Consider the following 24,719-nt stretch of genomic DNA (forward strand, 5'->3'; position numbering starts at 1 on the left):
CATTTGAGAAACGTCTAAGAATGAAGCAAAAATATATATATTTTTTGGATGACGTAGTGGACATTGTAGGAAGAGTTTCCTTGCCGATTTTCTTGCAGGCATTGTGAGAAGGGGGGGGGGGGAGAGAAGAATCACAGAGATCGTTCAGTTCCCCGGCAAAACTGACAGGCACACCCATCGGACTGCCTCCCAGGGCCTCTACTCATTTCAGCTGACATTTCTCACTGCGGCCTAAGCAGGCAATAACGGCTCTTAACGGAATAAAATATCCATCATATTATAATGAAAGGAATGTACAATTTGTCACATTCCCCAGTGTAAATTATACTGGGATGTCAAGCAAAAAATTAAAATGTCCATCATATGGAAATGAAAAGACAGACAATCAGACTAAAAATCCCCAGGCTATGGGTCAAGCACAGGATTTGCTTCTATACAGAAAATTGAATGCAGCGGATGGCCTCCTCTAAACATTGCGGATATGAGATGCCGAAAACAATCTGTCATGTGAGTGACACCGTGGAGCGCGGTAAATCCAGCGAGGTACGTGATTAACTGGCCCACTTCTCTGTTCTCAAAGCAGCTTTAAGTTAAAGGCTATTACAGTAGTTTTGTTACCAATGTAAATGCATTCTTTTAAATCCATCCCGTTATCCTCGTATCTTATGATGCACTTGTTAATGCCCAAATCAATATCTCACTGTACACTACAGCCTTTATGCTACATTTGTTTGGAGGGTGATGGGGGGGCACACGGCATGAAAACTATGACAGACTAAGGGCATTTTCACCCATTTCCACTGATTGTGCCACACCAGAAACCGTGGTTCTATGATTCATCTTTTCCTCCACTTTAAAATCCAATTCTGTTTCCATGGCAACCTTTCTAGGCCAAAGTTGAGACTGCACAAAAAGATATTTAGAAGGCACACCAGGCTGTTACTTTGGAATACACAGAACTACAGAACTATAGCATGTCTCAAATGCAGGTGACATTTAAAAAAGGTACTTCAAATGTTACGAGGAACAAACGTGGGATGTACACAACGTAAACGGCAAGCCTACCTGTCACTAGGTTGATTGGATATATACATCACATTCACATTTATTCATTTAGCTGATGCTTTTCTCCAAAGCAACTTACAATGCCAAACTACTTACAATTACTTATCCATTTATACAGCTGGGTAATTTTACTGGAGCGATTTAAGGTAAGTACCTTGCTCAAGGGCACTACAGCTGGAGGTAGGAATTGAACCTGCAACCATCAGGTCCAAAAGCACCAGCTCTAACCACTACACTACCAGCTGCCCCAGATATAAATAAATCTTAACAGGATACAACAAAGCAGCTCTTAATATTTGACATGATGCTGTTAAGTGGCTCATGCTGATTTTGCTTCTTGTACAGTTCCCAAAGCAGCATTGTGACATGGGATGGAGAGGAAAAAAGTGACAGTACAGCTGGGGAAGGATGTGCTGTAGTGTTGACAGAGGTCAGAGGCACCACATTGAAGAGCTGTCCAAGATTGCCCGAAGGACCTCGGAGTCTCGAGTCCACACCTCTGCTCCTTGTGGGAACGAATGACTTTTTAAGGAGAAATCCATCAAATCTGCCAGGGCCCTGTCTGTCAACCCCGAGTTAAAATCCAAATGCCACGCTCATCAATATACATCTGCCACGAACTGGGTGAAGAGCACGAGCCATGTCTGCAGCACAAGTCAACATGTATACATAGACACATGGATCCATGCTCAGCTCTGCTCTGTCAGCAGGTGGTATAGTGGTTAGAGCTGTTGGCTTTCACTGAAAAGACTTGGGTTGAAATCCCACTCCAACTGAAGTTCCCCTAATAAATAAATTTTAAAAAAATCTAGCTTTATAAATGTGTAAAAAGTAAGTAGCTTAGACTACAAACCCAAGACAGTGAGCCACTTTGGACAAAAGCGTTAACTAAATTAGTTAAAAACAATAGCAATAATAGTGAGAGAGGCATGAAATAGACCCCCATACTACTTTGTAACCACCTGAACCAGACACTCAGGGCTGGACAGTAGCACATTTTCATTTTTGGAGATCAGAGTAGAAGATGTGTCCTGATACCACCAAACTTCATTCTGCTACTCCATAGCTATACAGTCCATCCCCCTTCATCAAAACCCCCCCACCCCACATCCAGTCCTCCACAGAGAGCATCTCTTGAAATATGCAGTACATGTTTCTTCTATTTTTAATGACAATGTAACCACATATTAAACAGCCTTTGCATTCTTTACATGGGGAGTGGGACACGTTAGCAAGGCTCCAGTGCCCCCCCCAGTCTGAATACCAATCTCACACTCTCTTGGTATCTCCTTCTCCACAGCTCAGCATGGGCAGCCATACGTGCAAGGCCTGTGCTGACATGCACTGGGTTTATTCAAATGTCTTCACCTTGCACCTCAATAATAGATGCCTCTACCGGCAAAGGCCGCAAGCAAAAGTCAAGGGCTTTTCCACCATGTGATCGGGCAGACTGCTCTGAAAAGCAGTCACGCAAAGCATCTGTCACGCATTTGGTGCCTGCTCCCCTCCCCCGGGTTTCTTCATCATTCTGTGCACCCTGACTTGTTTGCACGCTGGAGCTCTTGGACCCAACACACCAGCACTCCACATTTTTAACAGCCAGTGCATGCATTATGCATGAACGGGAAAAAACAAACATATGCACCCCAAATCCAGCTCAACTTGCTCTGTGTCCGTTTCCTGACACGAGAACACTGAGAAGATACCAAATGCAGAACTGACAACATATAAGGAAGAGAAACAATCAAGATACAACAGGCAACCAGCAGGATCTCGTCTCTTCTACCTCTGCACAGCAGTGACCACTTGCATGCAAAGTTTCCATCATGCTAAGCATACATTTTGCAGGAAATACATAAAAATACCAGAAATTAGCAGCACTGGTGTCTGGTCTCCATAGGAAAAGAGCAGCAAGCATTTAAAGTTTTTTCTTCTTTTTTTTTTTTTTTTTTTTTTTTTTAAAAGTTTAACCGCCCCCCCCCCAAAAAAAAGACCCCATCCCACCCCAGCAAAACTTTCAGGTGCTTTATTACTTTCCCAAGGTCATAATTCAAACTTTATTACTATGCCTGAAAAACTTGCAAGGGGAAAACACTAAACCGGGATTGGACCTTTCTGTTTCCATGGCTGCGCTGTAGAGTAGGGGACGTAAACCCTGTCCTTCCTGCCCTCTGTATAGACAAGCCCTTGTTCCAGCTAAGCCCTTCAACTGAAATGTCAGCTGAATAAAATGCAGGACTTGTTGGGCTTATCAATCATTAAATTGAGGACTCCATATTCACCCAGCCCTCCAAAGCTAAACTTCAAACTCAGTAATGATGACTGAAAAAAAATAGGTATTCATTGTAATCACTATTTTTTCAGTTTTATGAAGAAAAAAAAAAAACATTTGGTTTTCATCATTGTGGGAAACCAGAGTCCTGAGCAAAAAATTCTACTTATTGACTCGATTAACCTCTTTGCTGGGGAAAACCAACATACACCAGGCAATGACAGGAACAGGCTTGAGAAAGACCACTGCAGACTAGATTGGTATTTTGGCCACCATGTGCATTTAGAGCAATGTTGCTGAGAACTCTTCAAATGTCCAGTGACTCTGCAGCCACCTCCATGCACATCTGTTGGCCTTCTGCCTCGTTCCTGTGTATTCCGGGGGGGGGGGAAGGAAAGGGGGTGAGAACATTCCCAGCTTTGTGTGAATACAATAGCAAGCTAAGCCGCAGAGGTAGGTCGGAAGAGCGACACGAGCAGGAGGCTTTTCTGAGCACAGTGTGGTTTGAGTCACCCTGAGCCAATAGCACAGGCTGCAGAAAATCTCCAAAAACAGTTGGGGCATGATAAATACATGATATACATGATAAAATGCATTTATATGCAAAACATTCTAGTCCAGTTAATGCTCTTATGCAGCAGTTTGGTAAAAGAAACTATGTAATACTAAGAGCATATCTTAATAAGCATATTTTACAGTGCAAACTTCTTGTTTACATTTACACAATCGGGTTAGGCTGCTTTTTCCTCTATTCATGCACGACCGCAGAATCTCTTTATACGAGCAGTAATTTTTAGCAAGAATTTTACTGGCACGATCTGCAGAAATTCCAAACAGATGACAGCTGTATTCAGCATGGGGAAACAAAGGGGAGCATTGAAATTAAAAGGACCAGTGAATACAGAGAGCCAAGGGACAGATGTGTCACATATATGAAGGGAAACGGCAGACTATACGTTCAAATGGCCAGAAAGCTTGTGAATCATGGAAAAAGACCACGCTGCAACAGAGAGAACCCCAAAGCATTATTAGTGGGAACAAACACAGTAACATGTATGCAAAGTGCAATATGGTGACAGAGCATGGTAAGAATTAATGGCAAGACACGCAAGTGGTATTGTCATACCGAATATTCTCTATGGAAAGTGTGTCAATGGTGAAACAAGCTTCGGCAACGTAAGAGAAAACAAGGGTTGGTTTAGTACATATTCTTCATAAGACCCTAATTTTAGTGGGAAAAACCCACCATCAGCAGTGAAAAACTGGTTCTGTGTGCTGTTCACCATAGAACAGGAACAAAGAAAGTGAGGTGAAAGCCAGCATGGTATCAGCATGATGACATTTACCTATAAGCGTTTTTTAAATAACCAAACAATTATGGGTTTAAGACCAAATGTACTTTATTTACTCATATGAAACAGGGCCTGTAGACACCACAAATAATAGAAGACAAAAGTACTTTAACTTTATTTATACTTCAGTTTATACCACTGGTTTTGTTGCCTTTTCTTGATATTTGCCTTACTTGGAATATAATAAATGAAAAGTATAAATAAGCGCAGTCGAACCTCTGGAACAAAAACAAATCATATTTTCTAATCACATGAGTCTTAAAAATAAGCATGTCACGTATAGCCCCTGCTCACGAAGTTCAATGTACATCATTCTTTTTCAGTTTGATGAAAAAAACACCCAAAAGAAGTTCTTTAAAAAGCAGTAGCTGAATTATGTAGTGACAAACAGTGGGTTTTATCAGGAGGACCCAGCAAACAGTACAATAGAGCAGTGTCATCGTGCTACGACTGACATTCCACTTGCCTGTCAATCAGGATAAGCAAGAAAATTTATTCCTACAAGGGAAACGGTTTATACACCCTGCTACTGCTAAAACACAAGATGCAGTCACACAGTTCTCTGGTCAACTCTTAATGCAACAACATTCTCTGCTGTACATTGATAATGTGAATTGAAACCAGGGCCACATCTAACTTTCATATTTTGAGAGCCATGTGCTAATCTGGTCAATACAACACTGACACACAGCCTAATTTACAACAGAGCAGTTGGGTTTGTCTATAAGAACCAAACATAATGACTTGGGTGACTAGTTCTTCCTCCAAGCAGAGGTTTAATGGACAGGGACTGATTGGGAATATAGTATTGGATTATAGTGTTTAACGCAAATTAAAGCAATTAAGACAAAATGTACATTCATTCTCCCCACTATGTGAAGCAATTTCATTCAGCTGCAGCTATCTTCCGCACTCTCCACTTAATGGCACACGAAAGATATTTCAAGACAAACGATTGCACATATGATAATAGGTCTTCAGAAGACTCACAAAATGACTAATAACTTAGAAAGAGAATCGAGTATGAAGGCAGAACTGAGCGATAAAAAAGCTGAAATTTAAACAAAGGCATTCACATGTTCTTTTTGGCAATACCTGTAAAAGGACTTCTGTTAATAAAATGTAATACATTTCCCATCCTCCCACCACTATTAATGACGTTTCTCAGAACAAATGTGCAAGAAATTTTGTCTAAAATGTCATCTCAATGCTGTCCATCGTTCTGCTCCACAAGGGGTCTGACCCATTGCCGACAGAGAACACAAAGCCTGAACAATCACCAACAACATGGAGTTAACACAGTAATCTGGTGTACTTATCTGACAGTTTCAAAGAAGTCAAAAGGGATTATTTCTAAAAATACCTTCCTATAAACTAATTTTGCATTGAGGCTGGAGCAGTGCAGGGTTTACTGCCATATAACTTCCTGCAATACCATTAAGTACTGCAAAGCAATGTTGAAAAGAGATTTTGATTTTATTCAACTAGGAATGCAGAACACAGGATTTGTAAATCTAAAAACAAAAGATAAAACCTAGCTAAAATACACAAGGCTAAAGCTCGAAGCAGTAAAGAGATGACACGTTACATAGTCACTTCTATCTCTAAGGCCCACTGCCTTCAATGAGGAATTTACAGCATTCCAATTTGAAAATAGTATTTCAATTGTCTTGGTCATACAGGTTTCTTTGGATAAATAGCAACTGAAAGAAAATTCCACTGTAAATCAATTTTTCTATAAATAATTCTGCTTTAAGAGGCACGCCGACTGCGTGATAAAGATCGAACTTCTCACACAGACACACTAAAGAGCACAAGGCACTGCAACGATGACAATCGGACATGAATTCAAAGTGTCAGGCTGTCCCTTATTCCCACCTGCCCTGTTATCCCCCTTCTATAAAGATGACTGATGACAGCTGTTCTACCTCTCAGGGTGTCGCTGCGGTTCGGCAGATTTATCAGACAAGGAGCTTCAGCTGAGTTGTAGCAATGCTGTTTGGCACCAACGGACTGAGAGCCTCTTGGCCGCGAGGAAGCCCCCCCCCCCCCGCCTAGACTCAAGAGCCTGCAATGCTGCGGATGGGTCTCATTGTGGTGCACAGTCTGATTCCACTTGGGCTTCTCTCAGGAGATTTGATTCTGCTCTGACTTACTGCCAGCAGGAATCACTGCAGACATATTACAGCTGTCATGCCATCTTTCTACAATCTTGGCAAGCAGGAAACGTGCACTTCGCAGCGGGGTATCCTGAATCGCAGAGGGGAAAATGTGGCCAACTGCTCAGAGGACAGAGGTCAAAGTGCCACACCATACCTCTCCCCGCATTGACGTGGGAGGATGCAGCTGGTGGAAAAGAAAATAGCCAGCGAAGACTCACCTGCAGACTAGAGTCGCAATAATGACACACCAGGCCGTGCAACAGCAGTCAGCGTTGGGCTGATCTTCTGACTTCCTACGGCGGCAGCAGAGCCAGAAAGAGTAGAAGAGCAGGAAGAGCAGGTCCAGCGCCAGGCAGGCTAGTGCCACACCACCCAGCAGAAGGATTGACTGGAAGACAATGACAGCAGGGATATGACTCGACCCAGAACAAACTTTGTCGATCCTTATTCTGCACAAAGGCAATGATGCAATCATTTTTAAATTATTCATCTGATTATATTAAATCATAAGCAAATGAAGGGAATGGTTTTTGAAGAGGTTTGCAACAATTTTGTTCAAGTCTACCAGAAAACCCTTTAACACAAGCTATAATAAATTTAAAAAAAATGCAGTTTTTGGTCGCACTACTACTTGGCTCTGAAAACATTACTGTAAACAACCATAATCTTGTGCTGGACCGTTTACAGAAGGCAGCACTTAAGAAGATGCTTGTGTAGCAGTATGAGTGACAGAAGCAGTGGGCAATTCTCTGAGGTCGTACTATAGGACCTAGAGACAGTACGAGTCAATTATGTAGTGTCTCCATTGCAGTAATTATGCCAAGCAGGGAGGTGGTGATGTGTAAGGAGACTTCAAGCTATTAACTGATGACTGAAGTGCATTAGCCAGAACAAAGGTTTCTCACTCAGCACAACTGAGGTTGAACAGACAATTGGCTGTTCTTACACACAGCAGCAAAATAGATAGTGACTTCAAAATATGAAGTCAGTGACAATGCTGGCTTGATGTAAAAAAAAAAAATGGATTACTATGGAAGAATATGGTTCTGATTTTCATACGATCAGTACAGCAAACGATGGAAGACCAAGAACAGCCTTCTCCATCAGGTGTATACCCTCTCTGTGCTTTGGGTTAGCACCTGAAGAGTAGAACAGTGCAAGAATGACATAAGAGATTTGTGTGAAGAAGTCCTTCTGAGCACCTTACTGGTCAGCTGACGGTATCTTTTGGGTCCAATAGAGGGCACCTTTGTCTATAACTCAGAGAAACTCATACAGTGTTAGAGGGCAATGTAGCATCGAACCTGCTTCAATGACAATGTTAAGCCATATCATCCCCTGCTGTGCTGCTTAAAATGATACCAGTCCATTTAATAAACTTCAAAGAAATCTCACTGCTAACTAAACTGTCAGCCAATAGGAGATGTCTAAAATTCTTGAGGCCTGGAGCAATACACAAAGCATTTGATTGTGGTAAATCACTTGGAAAATCAAACAAATGTGCCTCAGTTCAGCCACTACTCCTCCCCATGCCAAAAGATGGGTCACACATTAAAATCCACCCCCCGTCCAATCAAATGTCAGAAGACTTTGGAGTCCAGGAACACACTGTATATCCCCCTGGCTTTAGAATGTGCTTGAAACACAATGGTTTGTTTATGGGCTCTGCCGTTTCCTGTTGTTGTAATGATTCCATGCAGATGTTTCCCTTACTGAATTTCTCCCAAAGCAGATACAAACCATTGTGCAACTGTATCTGATAAGAAACAGCGAATTTGCTCCATGTACTGAAAACGTGGCACATGTCCTTCGAGAAACTGAAAGAACTCGGTCTTGGAGTCCCAGTTGTGGTAAGGACATCCAAGTTACTGCTCCAAGCACCAAGATGATCACATTCACATTTATTCCTTCCTTATTTTCTGATAAACATAGCAAATTAAAGCAGATAAGATGGTCTTCTGGAAAACCACAATTACATCAGCCTAAAGACCCACTGATGAATTTTAGAGAAATGTCTCTTCCAGAAATACAGAAAAACAATGAAAATCAGAACCAACAAGGTCCCTATGCTAATTTAAGATGTGTGGAGAAATTCATGTGTTGCAATGAACAAGCTAATGATAATTGAAGACAGCAGTGAATCTGCAAAAAACACTTAAATATTCAGATTTTTCATCAGTACTGCCATTTACTTCATCTAAAGTGCTGACTATATGTGGAGAATTACTGAATCCACTAAATTAATGTGCGAAGTAGCCAACTGAGGGGACCAATCTGTAGAATCTCTTTTGCAGACTGTCTGAAAACTCAAACCTCATGTAAGTGCATCACAAAAAGCATCTTCTTTTACCTCCTTATAAGGATAAAAGTAGAGACTGCAGTGCGGTCAGTGACAGTTGAACAGAATTGTTTCTCTATGAAGCTTACTCCACGTACTGACCTTGCAGAAGGCTTAAGGAGCTTTAAGGCTCGTTATTTAAAATATCTTATAGGCCTCTGAAATCACATTTTCTTATAGTTTTTTTTTTTTTTTTTTTTAAAAAACTATCACTAAAAGAATCATTCATGTCAATTATTTGACTGATAGCATGTTTATTTTAAAAAAAAGCATATCAGGAAATTATGGGGTTTTTTTAGTAGCATTACCTCAAACATCAACAAATGTCTTATGCTGATGTTAAACCCTTTGCATCACTGTCCGTTTTAATTTACATTTATTCATTTAGCTGACGCTTTCTCCGAAGTAATTTAACACTGTAAATCACTTAATTATTTAACAATTTATACAGCTGGGTAGCTTTTACTGGAACAATTAAGAGTGATTACCTTGCTTAAGGCTGCTACAGCCAGAGCTGGACCAAAAGACTACAGATTCTAATCCCAAAGGCAGCAGCTCTAACCACTCTGCTAACAGCCACCCCTTTTCCCCCCCACCAAATCACACATCTCGGGTACAAGAAAGAAAATATATCACTTAGCCTCTATTAATCAGCAGAAAGGTGTCTGCAAAACACCCTGAAGTGTGGGGGGGGGGGGGGGGGGGGGGGGGCGCGTCAAAAGCACAGCACTCATTGAAAACTCTAAGAATATGTGGCCATCTAGACAAGTAGTTTGACACCTACGGCAAAGGTCAAGTAGACAGCTTGGCTAAGTTACTTAGGAGCACTGATCTATGACCAAAGTACAAAATCACTGCTTCCACCATACTAGTCTAGTGCAGGATCTACGAGAGTTTCTTAATTTTATTTAAAAAAAAAAAAAAAAAATTACAGGTTGTATCACAATACAGAGAACAGATACTCTAAAAAGGCTAAAGTGAAGCCCAAAAATATTGTGTCAAACAAAACGTGGGGCCAAAAAACCGGAAAAGCAGCCCACTACGGATACCACTGGAGACGTGTGGTTTCGAATCTCTGCAGAGTTGCACTGAACACAGAGTTAAACAGACCGACAGCTCACACCAAAGAGGCTTACACCCGGGATGACACAATAGATGTTAACATCTTTGACTAATTGCTGTGTACATAAGAACCCTATTTAAACAGCTGTTAAATGTTCAAATTTTAAGATTGGATTAAATGAAAACTTTTTTTTGGAGATACATATAAACATTTAAGTTAGTTACACTGCAGGAGTGGCCGTGTCAAGGATCGATGTGAGCATGATCACGTATACCTTACACGACCTAAAGAGATCACGGGCGAAGTGAGTTCGGAAGAGATGGACACCGAGCTGAAATGACACTGGGCATAATCAAATGCCAAGACAAAGAAATCCAGAAAGCCAAGAAATAAACAGCAGCTTAAAAGTACAACTGATGTTATAAGGACAATGCTTTTCTCAGTTTTTTCTTGCGTTTATTGTCAAAGGTAGAGTATATGGATACGTTTACTCTTGCCTGATGTTTTAAATGTTACGTGAAAAAGCACGTTTATCTTCAAAGTTCACTGCTGTGGAAGTCATGGGAAGTGAAACTTGGAGATGCTGCTTGTTGGGATGAGACATACATGTGTAAACAAAAAAATTCCCCTCCTGTTTCCTAAGAACTACTAAGCAAAGGACAGAGGGTAAGTGCTGAGCTACTTGTTAAACAGGAAAAGTCGACGGGTTCCTTTGTTAACTTACTGCAATCGATGAACAATTCTAACCTTGGGCAACTCGGTACAAAGCTCCTAAGTATAAACACTCTCAGAAGAACAACAAACTATTCCAGTTTTGACCTTGTTAAGCCACTATACAGCCAGCTTCTCAAAGCAACAACAATTCACCTTGAAAAATTAATACCTAACGCTACGAAAGATTTTCAGCGGAAAAATAACTTCTGAGATGAAACAAAACTTTATTCGAGAGGTGTCCATGTGTACTGTTAAACTAAACAGAACTCCATTTTATAAATTCAAGACCTTGATCTTGCTGTGATGTGAAAACCACTGATTAGTCAGTAACTTGGTAAAATGCTCCATCTCAAAAACTGTGGGAATATTCCTGCAGAAACATTACTTGTGCCAGAGGGAAATACGGGGGTTCTGACATAATCCATCTGCTTCATGTAACCACAGGCATTTTTTCCATGGTAACTCTGCATTATGAAGAACACACGAGAATTTCAGAAACAGCTCTTCCGAAAATTTGCAGAAGGCAAAATGTAAAATAAATGTTACAAACTAGAGAACACAAAATAAACATTACTTTGAGTTTTCAGTTTGAGATGCTGGTTACCGAACACCGTTCTTTACAGAACAACCGATCAGTAGAAGAGCAAAGGATTTGCTTCTTATGGCCACACAGTCCTGTCAATCTGCTGTCCTCCTGGGCAGATAGACAGGGATGCTTTGGTCTAGTTGTGTACACCATTCATCTGCTCCTCAGATGACCTGCCTCTTCACTGGCCAAAGCCATTGATGCTCAGGCCAAACTCACTAGACACCTGGAACAACATAGAGTCTTCTTAAAAACTGCCCTTTGGAGACCTGCATCTTTGTAGGTGTTGCTGGAGATGTCTCTGTGATTGAGATTTTACCCCCAACATTATTGAAGCTATTCTTCTGCATTTACTGTCCTTTGGTTTGTATTTTCCCTCCTGCGATAAATCAGTAGAAATGATGAATATAAAAAAAAGCTGATGAAACAGGCTACTGGACAATAGAGAGAGATCCTTCTACCTCTAAACTCCAGCTCAAGAAGGCAAACTTTCTGAAACAATGGCCATTTACCACATATATCCTACCTGACATGCACTTTAGAGTGAGTCTCATTGAGAAGAGTAACTGTAGTTTAGGGAACGCAAGGAAATGACACCAATAAATCAATTTAGGAGATCAAGGTTTTTCACTTTTCCCAGAACCGTTAGGGGAAAGAAAAAAAAAAAAAAGATAAAGAAGCCTCTCGGGTCTCAGACAACCAGAGAGAAATCAATTTATAAAAGGAAATCACTACTGAGCTCAGGAGGATCATTCAGAAGATCATTTACAGCTCACACCTTCTCGCTTCGACCTTTTACTACATGATCCCACTGACGACAGCTGGCAGGCACGGTAAATTACAATGCAAGAGAGGCAATTACATAAACAAGGTAAGCCACATCAAACACTGCCAACAAGAAAGCTGAAGGTCCCAGCTGACCTAGCTAAAAGAAAACATGCCTACTTGTCAGAGGTATTCCAAGTCAAGCACTTTTTATATACTTAACAGGCACACTACCGTTTCTGGAAGTTCCAGAATCAGCAACAACACCACATGCTATTTTTAAATGCATGTTAAAAGTACAATGACTGCCTCAGCAGCCTCAACTTCAGGGAACATGGAGACCTGTGGAAGTTCCTACGTTGAGTGTGCATCAGGCAGCATTGGGACGAAAGCTGCCCGGCTTCCCAGACATGCAGCAACAGCCGTTAGTCCGCCCTTCACCGAATGCTACAGCAGGAAAACTGTCTGACAGGCCAGATTAGCAGCATTACTGCTGCTTTACCGCGCTTCCTGCATGCCATCGTCCTCTTAATATGCCACACACAGCACAGCAGAGTAGAAAAACAGGCTGCTAGAACAACCGTCTGCTTCATTAGCATGGAGTAAATTTCTGCAGATGACGCTGCGTAACTAAACACGCACCTCTAACTATGAAAGGACATCGATGGTATTTCACAGGCTGCGTAACCAGTCACCTTGCAAGGGGCATTAAGCAGGAGGGATTGTTTTGGTGAAGTGCCATCGAGTCAATGTCGACTCCTGCTGACCACACAGAATCCTTTGCAATGTTCTGTCGGGCTTGAAAAGACTGCGCTCATAGCCGCTGCGATGAAAAAGGATTTGCCGGTGCTCAATTAGCAGCTTATGCTGAGTATCGGGCACAATACCATGGCTGAAGCTGCAAGGTAAGGGATGGAGTTATTTAATTAGAGTTTGTCGGCAATCTGTAACAGGAACAAGTTTTATCTGTGGGGGGGGAGTCACTGTCGGTTCTCCAAGCAGGCCCCTCACAGCAGTAAGACCACACCCGAGTGTACCTGGCTGCTCGTATCCGCACCATCTGGTGAGGTAATGGATGCAGTCACAGGGACTCAAGTCTGCACGGAGACCTCAGTCAGACAGAGGTGGGCAAGATCCAGTCCAACACAACTTTCACCGCACTGCTGCCACCAGACCATAATGCAGCAACCCCTCATCTTACCAACCAAACCACAGACCATTACTGTTTCTATAACAGCAACTAAATCTGATTCTATTCCTCTCTGTGTCCCACACCAACGCCACCAACTTTGAAATAGTGCAGAACAAACTAAATTTGTTACATCAAAAAATCAATTAAAATCAAGCCCCTATTCGCAGAGATAAATTAAACCAAAATGCACATTCCTCAGTTAGGTTTCTAACATACTAAAAACCACATTTTAGATCTTAAATAAGAAATCAACACAAGGCGGCAAAAGGGTTCTTCATCCACGCAGCACGATGTTTTTGAGGAAAAAAAACACTACAAGCAGTGCAATTACAACACCTACTATGTACAGCAGAAGGTGAAACCATGAAGGCGGCACCTGTTGGGAGGAAGACACTTTGAGCTTGAAAACAGAATAGGAATGTGGGACTATTCAATTAATCCACTAACATATGGCACTCAATACTGGCATTTTAAATAATTTTAATGAAGCTTGAATGAAAATGTTAGAAACCTTTGAAAGTGTATATTTTTACATCAGATTTTTTACATAACATAAATCAGGGAATGTCTGAATAACTAAGCTGCTATTGACTGTACAGATAAAGAAAAACTGAAAGGGGCAGGAAGCCCCTTCATTTTAATTTCATTTTAATGTAGATTAAAGTTTATAAAGAAAAAGGGTGTCACACTGCCATGGACTGAAATCCTACCCACAATATGTCCTGCCTCATGCTCTATGCTTCCTGAATAATCTCCAGACTGCTATGATCCTACACGAGTACCACCATTATTGATAATGTACTGATGGATGGAAGTATTACGGAGAATTCCTTTTTCATTTATTACAGCTTTTAATGATTATATTTTAGTGGAAAAACTTGACTTTGGAATTAAGTGACAAACAAAATTCTGGCCCCAGCTGTGCAAGTTACGTGAGTAGAGGAGCTAGTGTACATTTTTGAGAACACTGATGTCCAAACCACCACTTCAAACAAAAATGCCACAAGCAAAATATACACTCCAGTGTCACCCAGGAGGAGTTTAAAAAAAAAAAAAAAAAAACAGCTGTGGAGAGTTACAAGCTCCAGAGACAGGAGGGAAGTAGAGCTGAGATGTGAGAGAGCCTGCTCAGGCAAGAGTTAACATGCTGTGACAGAGCAGCAATGGAGGCCTTCTAGAGCCAGGGGGTGGGGGCAGGAATCTCCCTGAGAATTGGCAGGGTACTCAGGGTCATGAGGAGAGAGAGCACGAGCAGAAGAGCAGACAGGAGGGAAGCCAACAGCATCCCAGAGAGAGGGGAGGGGGAAGCCTGGATTCCCACAGTCCAGCGAAACCGACCAACTTTACTCCACATGAATCTGGAAGGAAAAAAACAAGGGTGCCGCATCACTGAAACAACACTTTCAGAGGCTGGTTGAGGATACTGAACACATCTGACCCCTTGTGCCATACAGTTCACTCAACACTCAACCCGTGCAAACGATAGCTAGGTTAAGTGTAAGTGGCTGTCAAGTGAAAGCCAACTCGGTGACCACTTGGGTGCTTTTCACAGTAAGTAAGAGTTTAGAAGCTGTCTACCACTGTCTTCTTCCACAAATATTTGGACTACGGGGAAACCAGAGCACCCACAGGAAACTCATGTGAGTGCAGGGACAACATGCATACAAAGTAAAGAAGATTCTGACCAAGATCCAAAACCACAGCCCAAGTGTCACAAAGCTCCAGCACTGCCTGCTGTGCCACCAGCACTAACAATACACTAAATTTTTTAAAATCCTAATCTTATTACACCTTACACCATGTTCTTCAATTAGCATGCCAACGTTAAATTCTTCATAATGCCATTAAAATCAGTACGTACAGCTCCACAGCTTTTCAAAGCAGAAAACTAATTAAAACCACAACGAAATTAAAACAAGATAATGAGAAGCTATCACTAAACGGCGAGATTGTTTAGTTTGTGCCGGAAATTAAAGGTATGCCAGTGAGATTACGTTTATAACAGTCATTCTACTTCTTTCGTTTACTAACAAATTATATGCAGATTTTGCTAAAGCACAGGTCTCCATTTGTGATACCCAGACTTTGCTAACATAAGACTTAAAGGGCTGGGGGTAAATTAATTTTGAAAGTTTGATCAATCTACAATGTTAATTACATAAAATTTTTCTTTTTTGGAAGCCATTAACCTTTACTCATTAACATTTTAGCACAGTTTAATCAGAAACGTATTTTATAAATAACTAAAGAACAATAGGCAGCTTGTGTCTCTGCCAAATTAATTTCCTTCAACACTGGGATGACGTAGTTATGAACCCCCATACAGCATGAAACCGCTGAAGAAAATGTAGCAGTGTGCCAGCTGTGCTGCTTTTTTACTTAATGTGCTTCTAACTTACCGATAACACACATGTGGTCCAAGCCAGAAGCAGACATTTACTTTTAATAGCACAGTGTCTGACTCGTGTCCTTTACTTCACTATACAACAGATTCCAGCTGAGGCACTATGGAGTACGTACATTAAGTCACAACATGAAGCTGTCTCACTGCACTACTTGGACAGACAAGTCCTGAACATCGGGGGGGGGACTTCCAGCCAGGACCTTTACTCTGTTTTCTAGAGGAATTTTCTTCACCCATAGATAGATACCCAGCTGCAAAATGTACTAAATGTACATTGCGGATTTCTTCTACCGATACCATTAGACCGTGACCAAAATAAAGACCCGAGTGTCCGCAGACATTCGATATTCTCAGTCTGTGAGTAAGTTTTAAAACAGATTTTATTGCAATATGAAATGAACTAATGTTTGTTACTGAAGCCAAGTCCCAGGTGTAGACCAAAGTGGACACAGCCCAAAATTACACAAGTCAGCTGCTGCCCTTTACCTTGGTCTTGAGAAGACGGCCCTGCCATTCGTGACCCCAAGGCTGAGCAGCAGGTTGCAACTCAAGTCTTCCGCAAACACATACCGTCCAGGGCTGAGAAACAAGGTATCCTGTTTCTAAGGGTGGAAGAACAGTTTTGCTGAGAAACCAGAATTTGGTGAGGACTACTTCCCTAAAGGGTTGAAACTGTAAAGGTTACCCAGAAGGTCTGCGGAAGGGGGGGAGAGAAAAAAAAAAAAAAAAAAAAAATCCTGTCAAGTTCTACAACAATGAACAGTGACATCTGAAAATCTGCTTAAAATTCAAGCCATGCTGCAGAGTTCCTCATGACAGAGCAGTCTGCACACGAGCATTATGTGCTGAACTCACACTGACAGCTTTTGCCAAATATCTTCTGCACACATTTCCTTTCTAGCTTCCCAATTAAATATCAGTACTAACAGATTTTCCTGAATGGCATTTCAATGCAAATGTATATTTTGAAGTGTCACCAAAATGGTCTCAAATTGTCTCTTACAGTGAAGCAAATGTACATGTATGCCGCAAAAAAGATTTTTTTCCCCCTTGTGCTTCTCTCCAGTTGAGATAAAGAAAGGCTGAGAGAAGTTTACACACTTACACACAGCTCAGAGGAGTACAGTATATGACTCAGGTTATCCACCAGCCTTCTCCTTGTCACTATGGTTGGGCGAGTGCTGTGCTTCCACACACACCTCCCACCCCACTTCTCAGGAGGCGCTGCAGAAGACCATCCCGATTCAGTCACTCATCATCGTACCTGATCTCTTACTGCAAATGGGCCACCTTTGCAGGACAACTCTTCCAGCACGGAGTCAACGGTTCCTTCACAACACAGTTTTCTACCCACCCAAACATCCTGACTGCTTGACTACTATGTCAATGCAAAGCTTAGCATTTCCCTTGCAGAAGTTTCACTGCTATTTGTAGTGACCCTGCTACTAACGTTGACCATCTGTCGCTGACCTTTTCAAGTCAACGGCAGGTGGCTCACAAACCAAGCCTGGCATACGCCTAGAAATCAAACTAATCCTCCTGAGCTGCCAGTCTTCTCTATTATCTCTAAGCTTTTGCTGCTGCTTGCTACAGGCCAGCAGGGCCCACAGCGGTTCCTCCACTGTTCTGCAAAGAAAGCCTGATTTCCCTCTGTAATTTGAGTTACATCAGAGGAACAGTAATATGTGAAACCTATAGAGAATGAATCACACTGTATGAGTAGCCACTCTGGACGTGACTCTGTACTCCAGAGTAGCTGCAACAGAAGGCTCTTCCTTCCTCACTCTTTATATCACTGCATCCAGTCATTTGAATGTTCCATGAGTGTAATAATGCAAAGCCATGTAAATTCTGTTTTGGTCAGTTTGATCCTCAAGTAAACAAATAATCCTACTTGAATTTTCAGTAAAAAGAACCTGCAGCGTCCAAGGGTTCGTAAGTTTAAACATTGGGGCAATATCCCTCACCCCAAAACATTTTTTTTCTCCTCTTCTAGAAGCAGGACAGCTCTTCTGAATCGTACTGAACACAAAAGAGTCAAGTCTTTGTCCATGTCAGACTACGCTGCTCCTGGCAAGGCTCTCTGCATACAAATCAGCCATTTCTGAGACCCGATTTCCCAGCACAGACCAGACAGTCCACCACGGCTGCCCTACAAAGGAATGGCTGAAAAGCATGGTGACAAATGGATTGAATCCACAGTAAGAAAGTCCCTGAACTGGAACAAACCCAAATATCCCCTACTACGCCCCTCTTGCCCACAGGGCACACAATGCCCTCTTCTGAACCAATGGGGTCATTGAGACCGAACAGAACCAAGCTCTGCCATGACAGACTGGACTAGTATGACCTCTTTAGGACCTGCCGACAATTTTGCCTTGCAACGACACAAACAGAAAAACTCCTGCATTTTGCAGTGACAGAATCACTACATGCTGCTTTGTAACCACACCCAGCTGTGTTTTCTCCATCTACGTTCACAGATGTAAAATGAGGGGGTCAACAATGACGGAACCAAGGTTGGTTTCATAGTAAAGCTAGAGAGAAAATGCACGGGGATCCAGAAACATAAAATCGTCACAGTGCAATAACAACCCATACCTACTGTAGATGATCAACAAGGCAATTTTTGCCATCTTCCTTATTTGAGTTCATTCATCTTGAGAAATAGAGATATGGCTAATTTCTGATCAATTTAAGAATGGAAAACCAAAAACCAAAGAAAAGTGCCAAATAAGAGAGGTTAATTCAATAAGGTAAACTGAAGAAAGCAGCAGCAATGCCAGCACCAAGAAAGGAGTGACTATATTGCTCTGCAAAACAATTTTTGAAGAGCGCAAGTAAAATCATTACCAGTTTATAGATGTTACACATGAACACCCTATTAAAACCTAGCCAGAACTGTGAACTTCCCTATTTAACCAGAGGACCTTTAAAGAGAAGGGGTTTTTCTTCAAAACAATCATGAACGAGACCATGAAAGACCTTAAGCAAACATCCTTACAATGAGCCACACAATGAAACTGGTAGGAAAAGGCAGTAATGGAAGGTCAGAAGACAGCTTCCTATCTGCAGTCTATTATCATTATAACTTGTGGTCTTCAGATAAAGTGAAGCTGGACGGTTTCAAAAGAAATCTTAAACTTGAAAGAAACTGGGTTCTTCATTTGGACCCATCAGAATTATAAGATTGTTATCGCTGCATTCAGAGTGTAGTAATTCAGTGGATCTTTACTCTGACATTCATAAGAATAATGGAATTCTTACGATCGGAATGAAAAGCCATGCTGTCAGAAGATGTAGCACTCATGAAGGCTAAAGCTAAGGGAATTACATTCTGAACATTTTAGAAAAAAATGCAAAGACATGACAAGCAAAACAAAATACTAAGAAGGCAAAGTCACTCAAATTCATGTGACGCTACTCTGTTAACTTATGTGTTAAGTAAATTGCACCGAGAGAAACAGTAACCACACCCAAAGACTTTGGAATGCTTTCGCTCACCCATGGTCAGCAGAACAATGTACTGATACGGTGTTTATAGCTGTGCGGTGCATCAAAATGGATCCCAAACCACTAAGGCAGATGGGCGGATCATTATTATTTAAGCCTCCATTATAATTTTGGGGAGACGTAATCATCTATCAATTAGTCATCATTACGACATTCAGGACTGCATGCGTGTGTCCCCAAAGCCCAGTGGCATAATGCAGCGCAAAAAAAAAAACACCCTGAAGGCTGTCAAGGCTCAGGATCCTGTCACAGATGTCCAGCAGCTGATGGGATTTCAGGGACATGGGAAAAGGTAACAGTCCGACAGCATCAGAGAGCCTCATTTTTCAAGGTCTGACGAGGAGCAGAGCAGCAGAACAGCCTCTTGTTCTTCAGACGGCAGCTCCACTTCCGATGGAAAGGGGTCCTTAGCTGAACGAGGCATCCGGCACCAAGACCAATGTGGAAAAACCATCAGGAGTCTTACAATGAATTACAGCTCACGAATGAGTCTGTTCAAGTGGAGCTTTGCCTGAAAACGGCATCAAAAAATTAGGGTAAAACTGCAGTAACGTACAACGGTAAACAACTCTGCCATCTCCTATTCAGCGCAGTATTACTTTGTGATCTTTTATGGAAAACCCGCTCGGTGAACGATGAAACCTCCTCACCACCAGCTCGCAGTGACCTGAGCAAACAGATCCACTACAATCCACACACACATACACACACACACATACAACGTGTGGCATTTCACCAACATCACACACACCACCTTTCCGTTCAGACACGCAAGAAAATGGTGGCAATAAGACAAACGGTCAACAACTCAGCACAAGGCTGCACGTGCCAGCAGCTGCGTTTGGGAGCTGAAAATAAAGCGCATTTCTGAACAGCCATCTGTCGTCTTAATGGAGTATTAAGGGCAGGTTAAAAAGAGATCTTTGACTGCAAATCCTGCGGTGGACATGTGGACACTGCACATATAACATGGCAACACTGCTAATTCACTCATGTCAGCAGTGCTGGGCACATTTGTCGGTTTACCGCCACTTCACAACCATGCGCACGTGTGTTTTCGCAACAAACGACACACCGCGTGTTTCGTGTGCAGAAAAACACGCCGACTGCTGAAACTGGTCCCTCTCACTCCGAGTTTGCAGTCAAATCTGAGGCGGAAAAAGAAGCGAGCGTACAACAGCATCAAGAGCTGAAAACGCAGCCTTTCAGGGACTGCACAAAAACATCCTTTAACAGAGGAAGAAAAATACCACAAAAACTGGAGACATGAAGGGAGTCAAAATGTTAATTACAAATTAAGTCCAAAACGCTTTGTGCACCACTTGTTAAGAAGATTAGGGAGTTAATCGGTTATCAGACGTGTTTACAGTGGGTCATCTTTAGCTTTACGTGTTTGGACTAACTGGTCATGTTCAGGTGTTCTGATATATCTCTTCACGTTTAGGTGCTTGGATTTGAGGACTTGGGTCCAACCGGTCACTTCCAGGTGCTCAGATTTAATGGTTCATGTTTATGCTCAGATCTAAGTGGTCATGTTTAGGTGCTCAGGACATGTCTAGGTGTTCAGATTTAACTCTTCGTGCTCAGATCTAAATGACCATGTTTAGGTGTTCAGATTAAATCTTCTTATATCCAGGCATTCAGATTTAACTCTTTATGTTCAGATGCTCAGATCTAAGGCTTAGGTCCAAGTGGTCATGTTTAGGTGTTCAGGATATGGTCTAAATGACCATGTCTAGGTGTTCAGATTTAACTCTTCCTACTCAGAGCAAAGGCTTTAGGTCCAAGGCAAGTGGTCATGTTTAGGTGCTCAGGACTGGTCTAGACGACCATGTCTAGGTGTTCAGATTAAAGTCTTCGTGCTCAGATCTAAGGCTTTAGATCTAAGTGAGCATGTTTAGGTGTTCAGATTAAATCTGTTTATATCCAGGCATTCAGATTTAACTCTTTATGTTTAGATGCTCAGATGATCTAAGGCTTAGGTCCAAGTGGTCATGTTTAGGTGCTCAGGACATGGTCTAGATGACCATGTCTAGGTGTTCAGATTTAACTCTTCCTGCTCAGATCTAAGGCTTTATATCTAAGTGACCATGTTCAGGTGTTCATATTAAATCTTCTTATATCCAGGCATCCCGATTTAACTCGTTTAGCTCAGATGATCTAAGGCTTTTAGGTCCAAGTGGTCATGTTTAGGTGCTCAGGACTGGTCTAGATGACCATGTTAGATGCTCAGAATCTAAGCCTTAGGTCTAAGTAAGTGGTCGTGCTCAGATGCTCCGACCGAATGGTTCTTCTTGTAGCTACTCAGCTCAGGTCTAACTAACCACCAGTACCATGTTGTACCATAGTAGGGCCTAGGTAGGTGCCCGGCCGGCGTGTGTTGAAGCGGCTGCGGGGCTCCGACTCTCCGCTAGACCCACCTTCTGGTACTCGGAGTCTCCCGGGCGAAAGTCGCTGCTGACCTGCTCGAAGTGCAGGTTGAAGTGCGGCAGCCGGTGGAGGAGGTTCACCCACCAGGGAGGCGAGTAGTTCACCACGGCCGCCATGGCTCCCGAATCCACAGCCCGAGCGCGAGCGCGAGCACGAGTGCGAGCGCTTCCCCCCCTGTTCTCACCGCAGGGCGGTCGACGTCTCCGCGCGCGAACGCCCGGTTGCGAAGTAGAGAGAGCCTGACGAACAGCCTCCGCCTCACTATAGTGTCACACACGCGCTGTGTGGACGTGGAGCCGCGCGTCGCAAAAAATGGGTCCGAGGTGTGTCGGCTCTTCCTCGGCTGCCGGACCCGCTGGGCGCCCTGTGTGAAGGCAGAGCTGTTTACGGAGCAGCGTGTGACACCGTGTCCGCGGTGCCGAGCGAGCCGTATGCGGCGGGACTGCGGACCCCGGGAGCGCCCGCCGTGGACTGACTGCCCCGTACGGACACACAGCAGGCCGGCTGCGGCGGACTAATACGGCCAAACAACAGAACCGAACAACACGGCGGAGCAATACGAATTTCACCCGGTTTACTTCCACTTCAGTGCACTGCTCTCCAGGCCGGCTTAGTTAGAGCGTAGCGCAAACCATCTTCTCGTCTTTTAGTCTTTTTAATGACCTGTCACACTACCGACATTTATTGTTTCACATCCCAACAGCCTCGAATTTCGTGTTTTTATTCCACAAACTGGACCGCTGATATGTCTCTCCCTCGCTTTGTCTCATTCCCAGCTACTGTGTGTAATGTCTCTAGGTGTCTTGTCACGGTAGCCGTTTTGCGTTTACTCACTCAATGCCTAAGGAGTTAAACAAATGGCATACGTGATTTCCTCCCTGGTAGTGGCTGTAAAATAAACCCCAAGTGCGTTTTATATATATATAATTCTCCGGAATATGCCGATATCGGACTACGCCGAGGGAGGGAGGCAGCGCGAGAGCGGAACGACCAGCGGGCGTCGCGCGAGACACCTCCGCGCTCGCGCTCTGTTGCCATGGTTTCTTCCGCGCCTTCGGCTGTTTCCGGTTCGGATGGTACCCAAGGAATGCGGACGCTGCTGCCTCGTTCTTAGAGCTATTCAAGTGTCTGTGGACTTGTTTTCTCATATTTTACAGTCCATGGACACAGTTTTCATTGCCTCCGACGAGGGAAGTTCATTAACATAAGAATAGGAGACCAGCAGAAAGCGGAAGGAAGAGTCACTTGAGTGTAACTTCGTGCAGCACTGTGTGCGAACGGCGGGACCGATTCGATTTCGTACACTGACATCTAGTGGCCGAAACGTGCGTCACACTCAGCTTTCCATGGACTAACTGGGTTTACAGTCATTCGGCTGATACTTTTCTGCAAAGTGACTTTTAGTATTGATCTATAAGCATTTACTCACCTATTTATACAGCTGGTGGATTTACTGGAGCAATTTAGGGGAAGTACCTCATTTAAGAGGTGCTACAGCCAGAGGTGAGATTTGAACCAGTGGCTCCAAAGGCAGCAGCTCTAAGCACTACACTACCAGCTGTCCCCTATTCACTGTGAACCCTCATAGAAGGTGAAACAGCCATCAGTTCTTAGGGAAAACAGAAACGGCATTTGCAGATCCACAAAGCTGCACCGACGATCACTGAAAACACCAGATTAAAAACAGCGCAAAAATAAAACGGGAGATCATTGCTCCAGACAGATCGGCGTTAAGCTCCACTATATTGGTAAAACATTTAAAAATGCGTGTGTTGAGCCAAAGGGAAGGCAAAGGGAACCTGCTTTCATGTGCCCAAAACACTACTGGGGCAAAAAAAAACTGTATATAGGGACAGCTGGTAGTGTAGTGGTTAGAGCTGCTGCTTCAGGACCCAAAGATTGCAGGTCTGAATCCCACCTCAAGCTGTTTTACCCTTGAGCAAGTTACTTACCCTAATGTGCTCCAGTGAAATTACCCAGCTGTATAAATAGGTGAATAACTGTTCGCAGATTAACACCACAAGTCACTTTGGATAAAAGCCTTTATTTAGCCTTTATTCAGCCACTACTCTGGCATTGTATTTGGTTGTTTGTGTATCTTATTTAAAAAATATAAAAAATTGGTGGGAGGGTATCAGGATTTGTCTATCCTGTGTCTTATGCACCTACTTGAACGATGAACCTCAGTGTAGCAAGTGGTAGGTAACAAACTAGGTTTACTTGAGTCACATGTCTGCAGCTATGTCTCTTTCTCTTGATGTAATGCATAAACTGTATTTTGCTGAGATGTACATCGCTTTGGACAAAAGCATCTGCTAAATGAATAAATGTAAATGTAAAAGCAGAAACTAAATTAAGGAATACAAATGTATGCGATCATGCTACAAGTTCTACCCACAGGCCGGTCCTTTAGAGAGCTGCTCACCCCCTCTGCCAAAAGCCAAGGATGCATCAAGAGGAACCAGCAGTGAGATTTCCTCCTCCAATCAATTTTGCATATTATTGTGCACAATTATCCCAGAATAATAATTTGAGAATCACTGGTGTGATCTCAAGAATAAGAAAAGCTAAGGACATTCCTGAGCTTGAAAGAGCTTCGCAGAAAGACAAACTATTAGAGCACAAAGAGAAAGAGGGACCAGCGGGAGACATGTGAAGCGCTGATTTTTACCAATTGAAAGGTTGTTGCTGACTGACCGGTACCACAAATGTACCATAACTGTAATAAACATCTGCAAAGCATCACTAATGCACCCGATAATACGACCGTTTAATAGGCCTGGTGCTGAGAAACTAATTCACATCTTTGTACTGAGGATGTTTTTGTTCACCTGCAGATTTTAACTAGTAAATCTATACCAAG

At 42.7% G+C, this 24,719-nt stretch overlaps 1 protein-coding gene across 1 annotated transcript in view; it reads right to left on the bottom strand.

Annotated features, from left to right (window-relative positions):
* The window catches only part of LOC108927365 (protein tweety homolog 3-like), a 51,922-nt gene extending 28,975 nt beyond the window's left edge, over positions 1-22,947 (bottom strand). Inside the window, exons 1-2 of the mRNA XM_018740629.2 lie at positions 21,847-22,947; positions 7,070-7,239 (exon numbers count right to left, since the gene is read on the bottom strand). Of these exons, the coding sequence (XP_018596145.2) occupies positions 7,070-7,239; positions 21,847-21,972 (296 nt within the window). The 5' untranslated portion in view covers positions 21,973-22,947. The remainder of the gene's footprint in view (positions 1-7,069; positions 7,240-21,846) is intronic.
* Positions 22,948-24,719: the final 1,772 nt, after the last annotated feature.

This window comes from Scleropages formosus, chromosome 20 (assembly GCF_900964775.1).
Source record: "Scleropages formosus chromosome 20, fSclFor1.1, whole genome shotgun sequence".
Taxonomy (NCBI): domain Eukaryota; kingdom Metazoa; phylum Chordata; class Actinopteri; order Osteoglossiformes; family Osteoglossidae; genus Scleropages; species Scleropages formosus.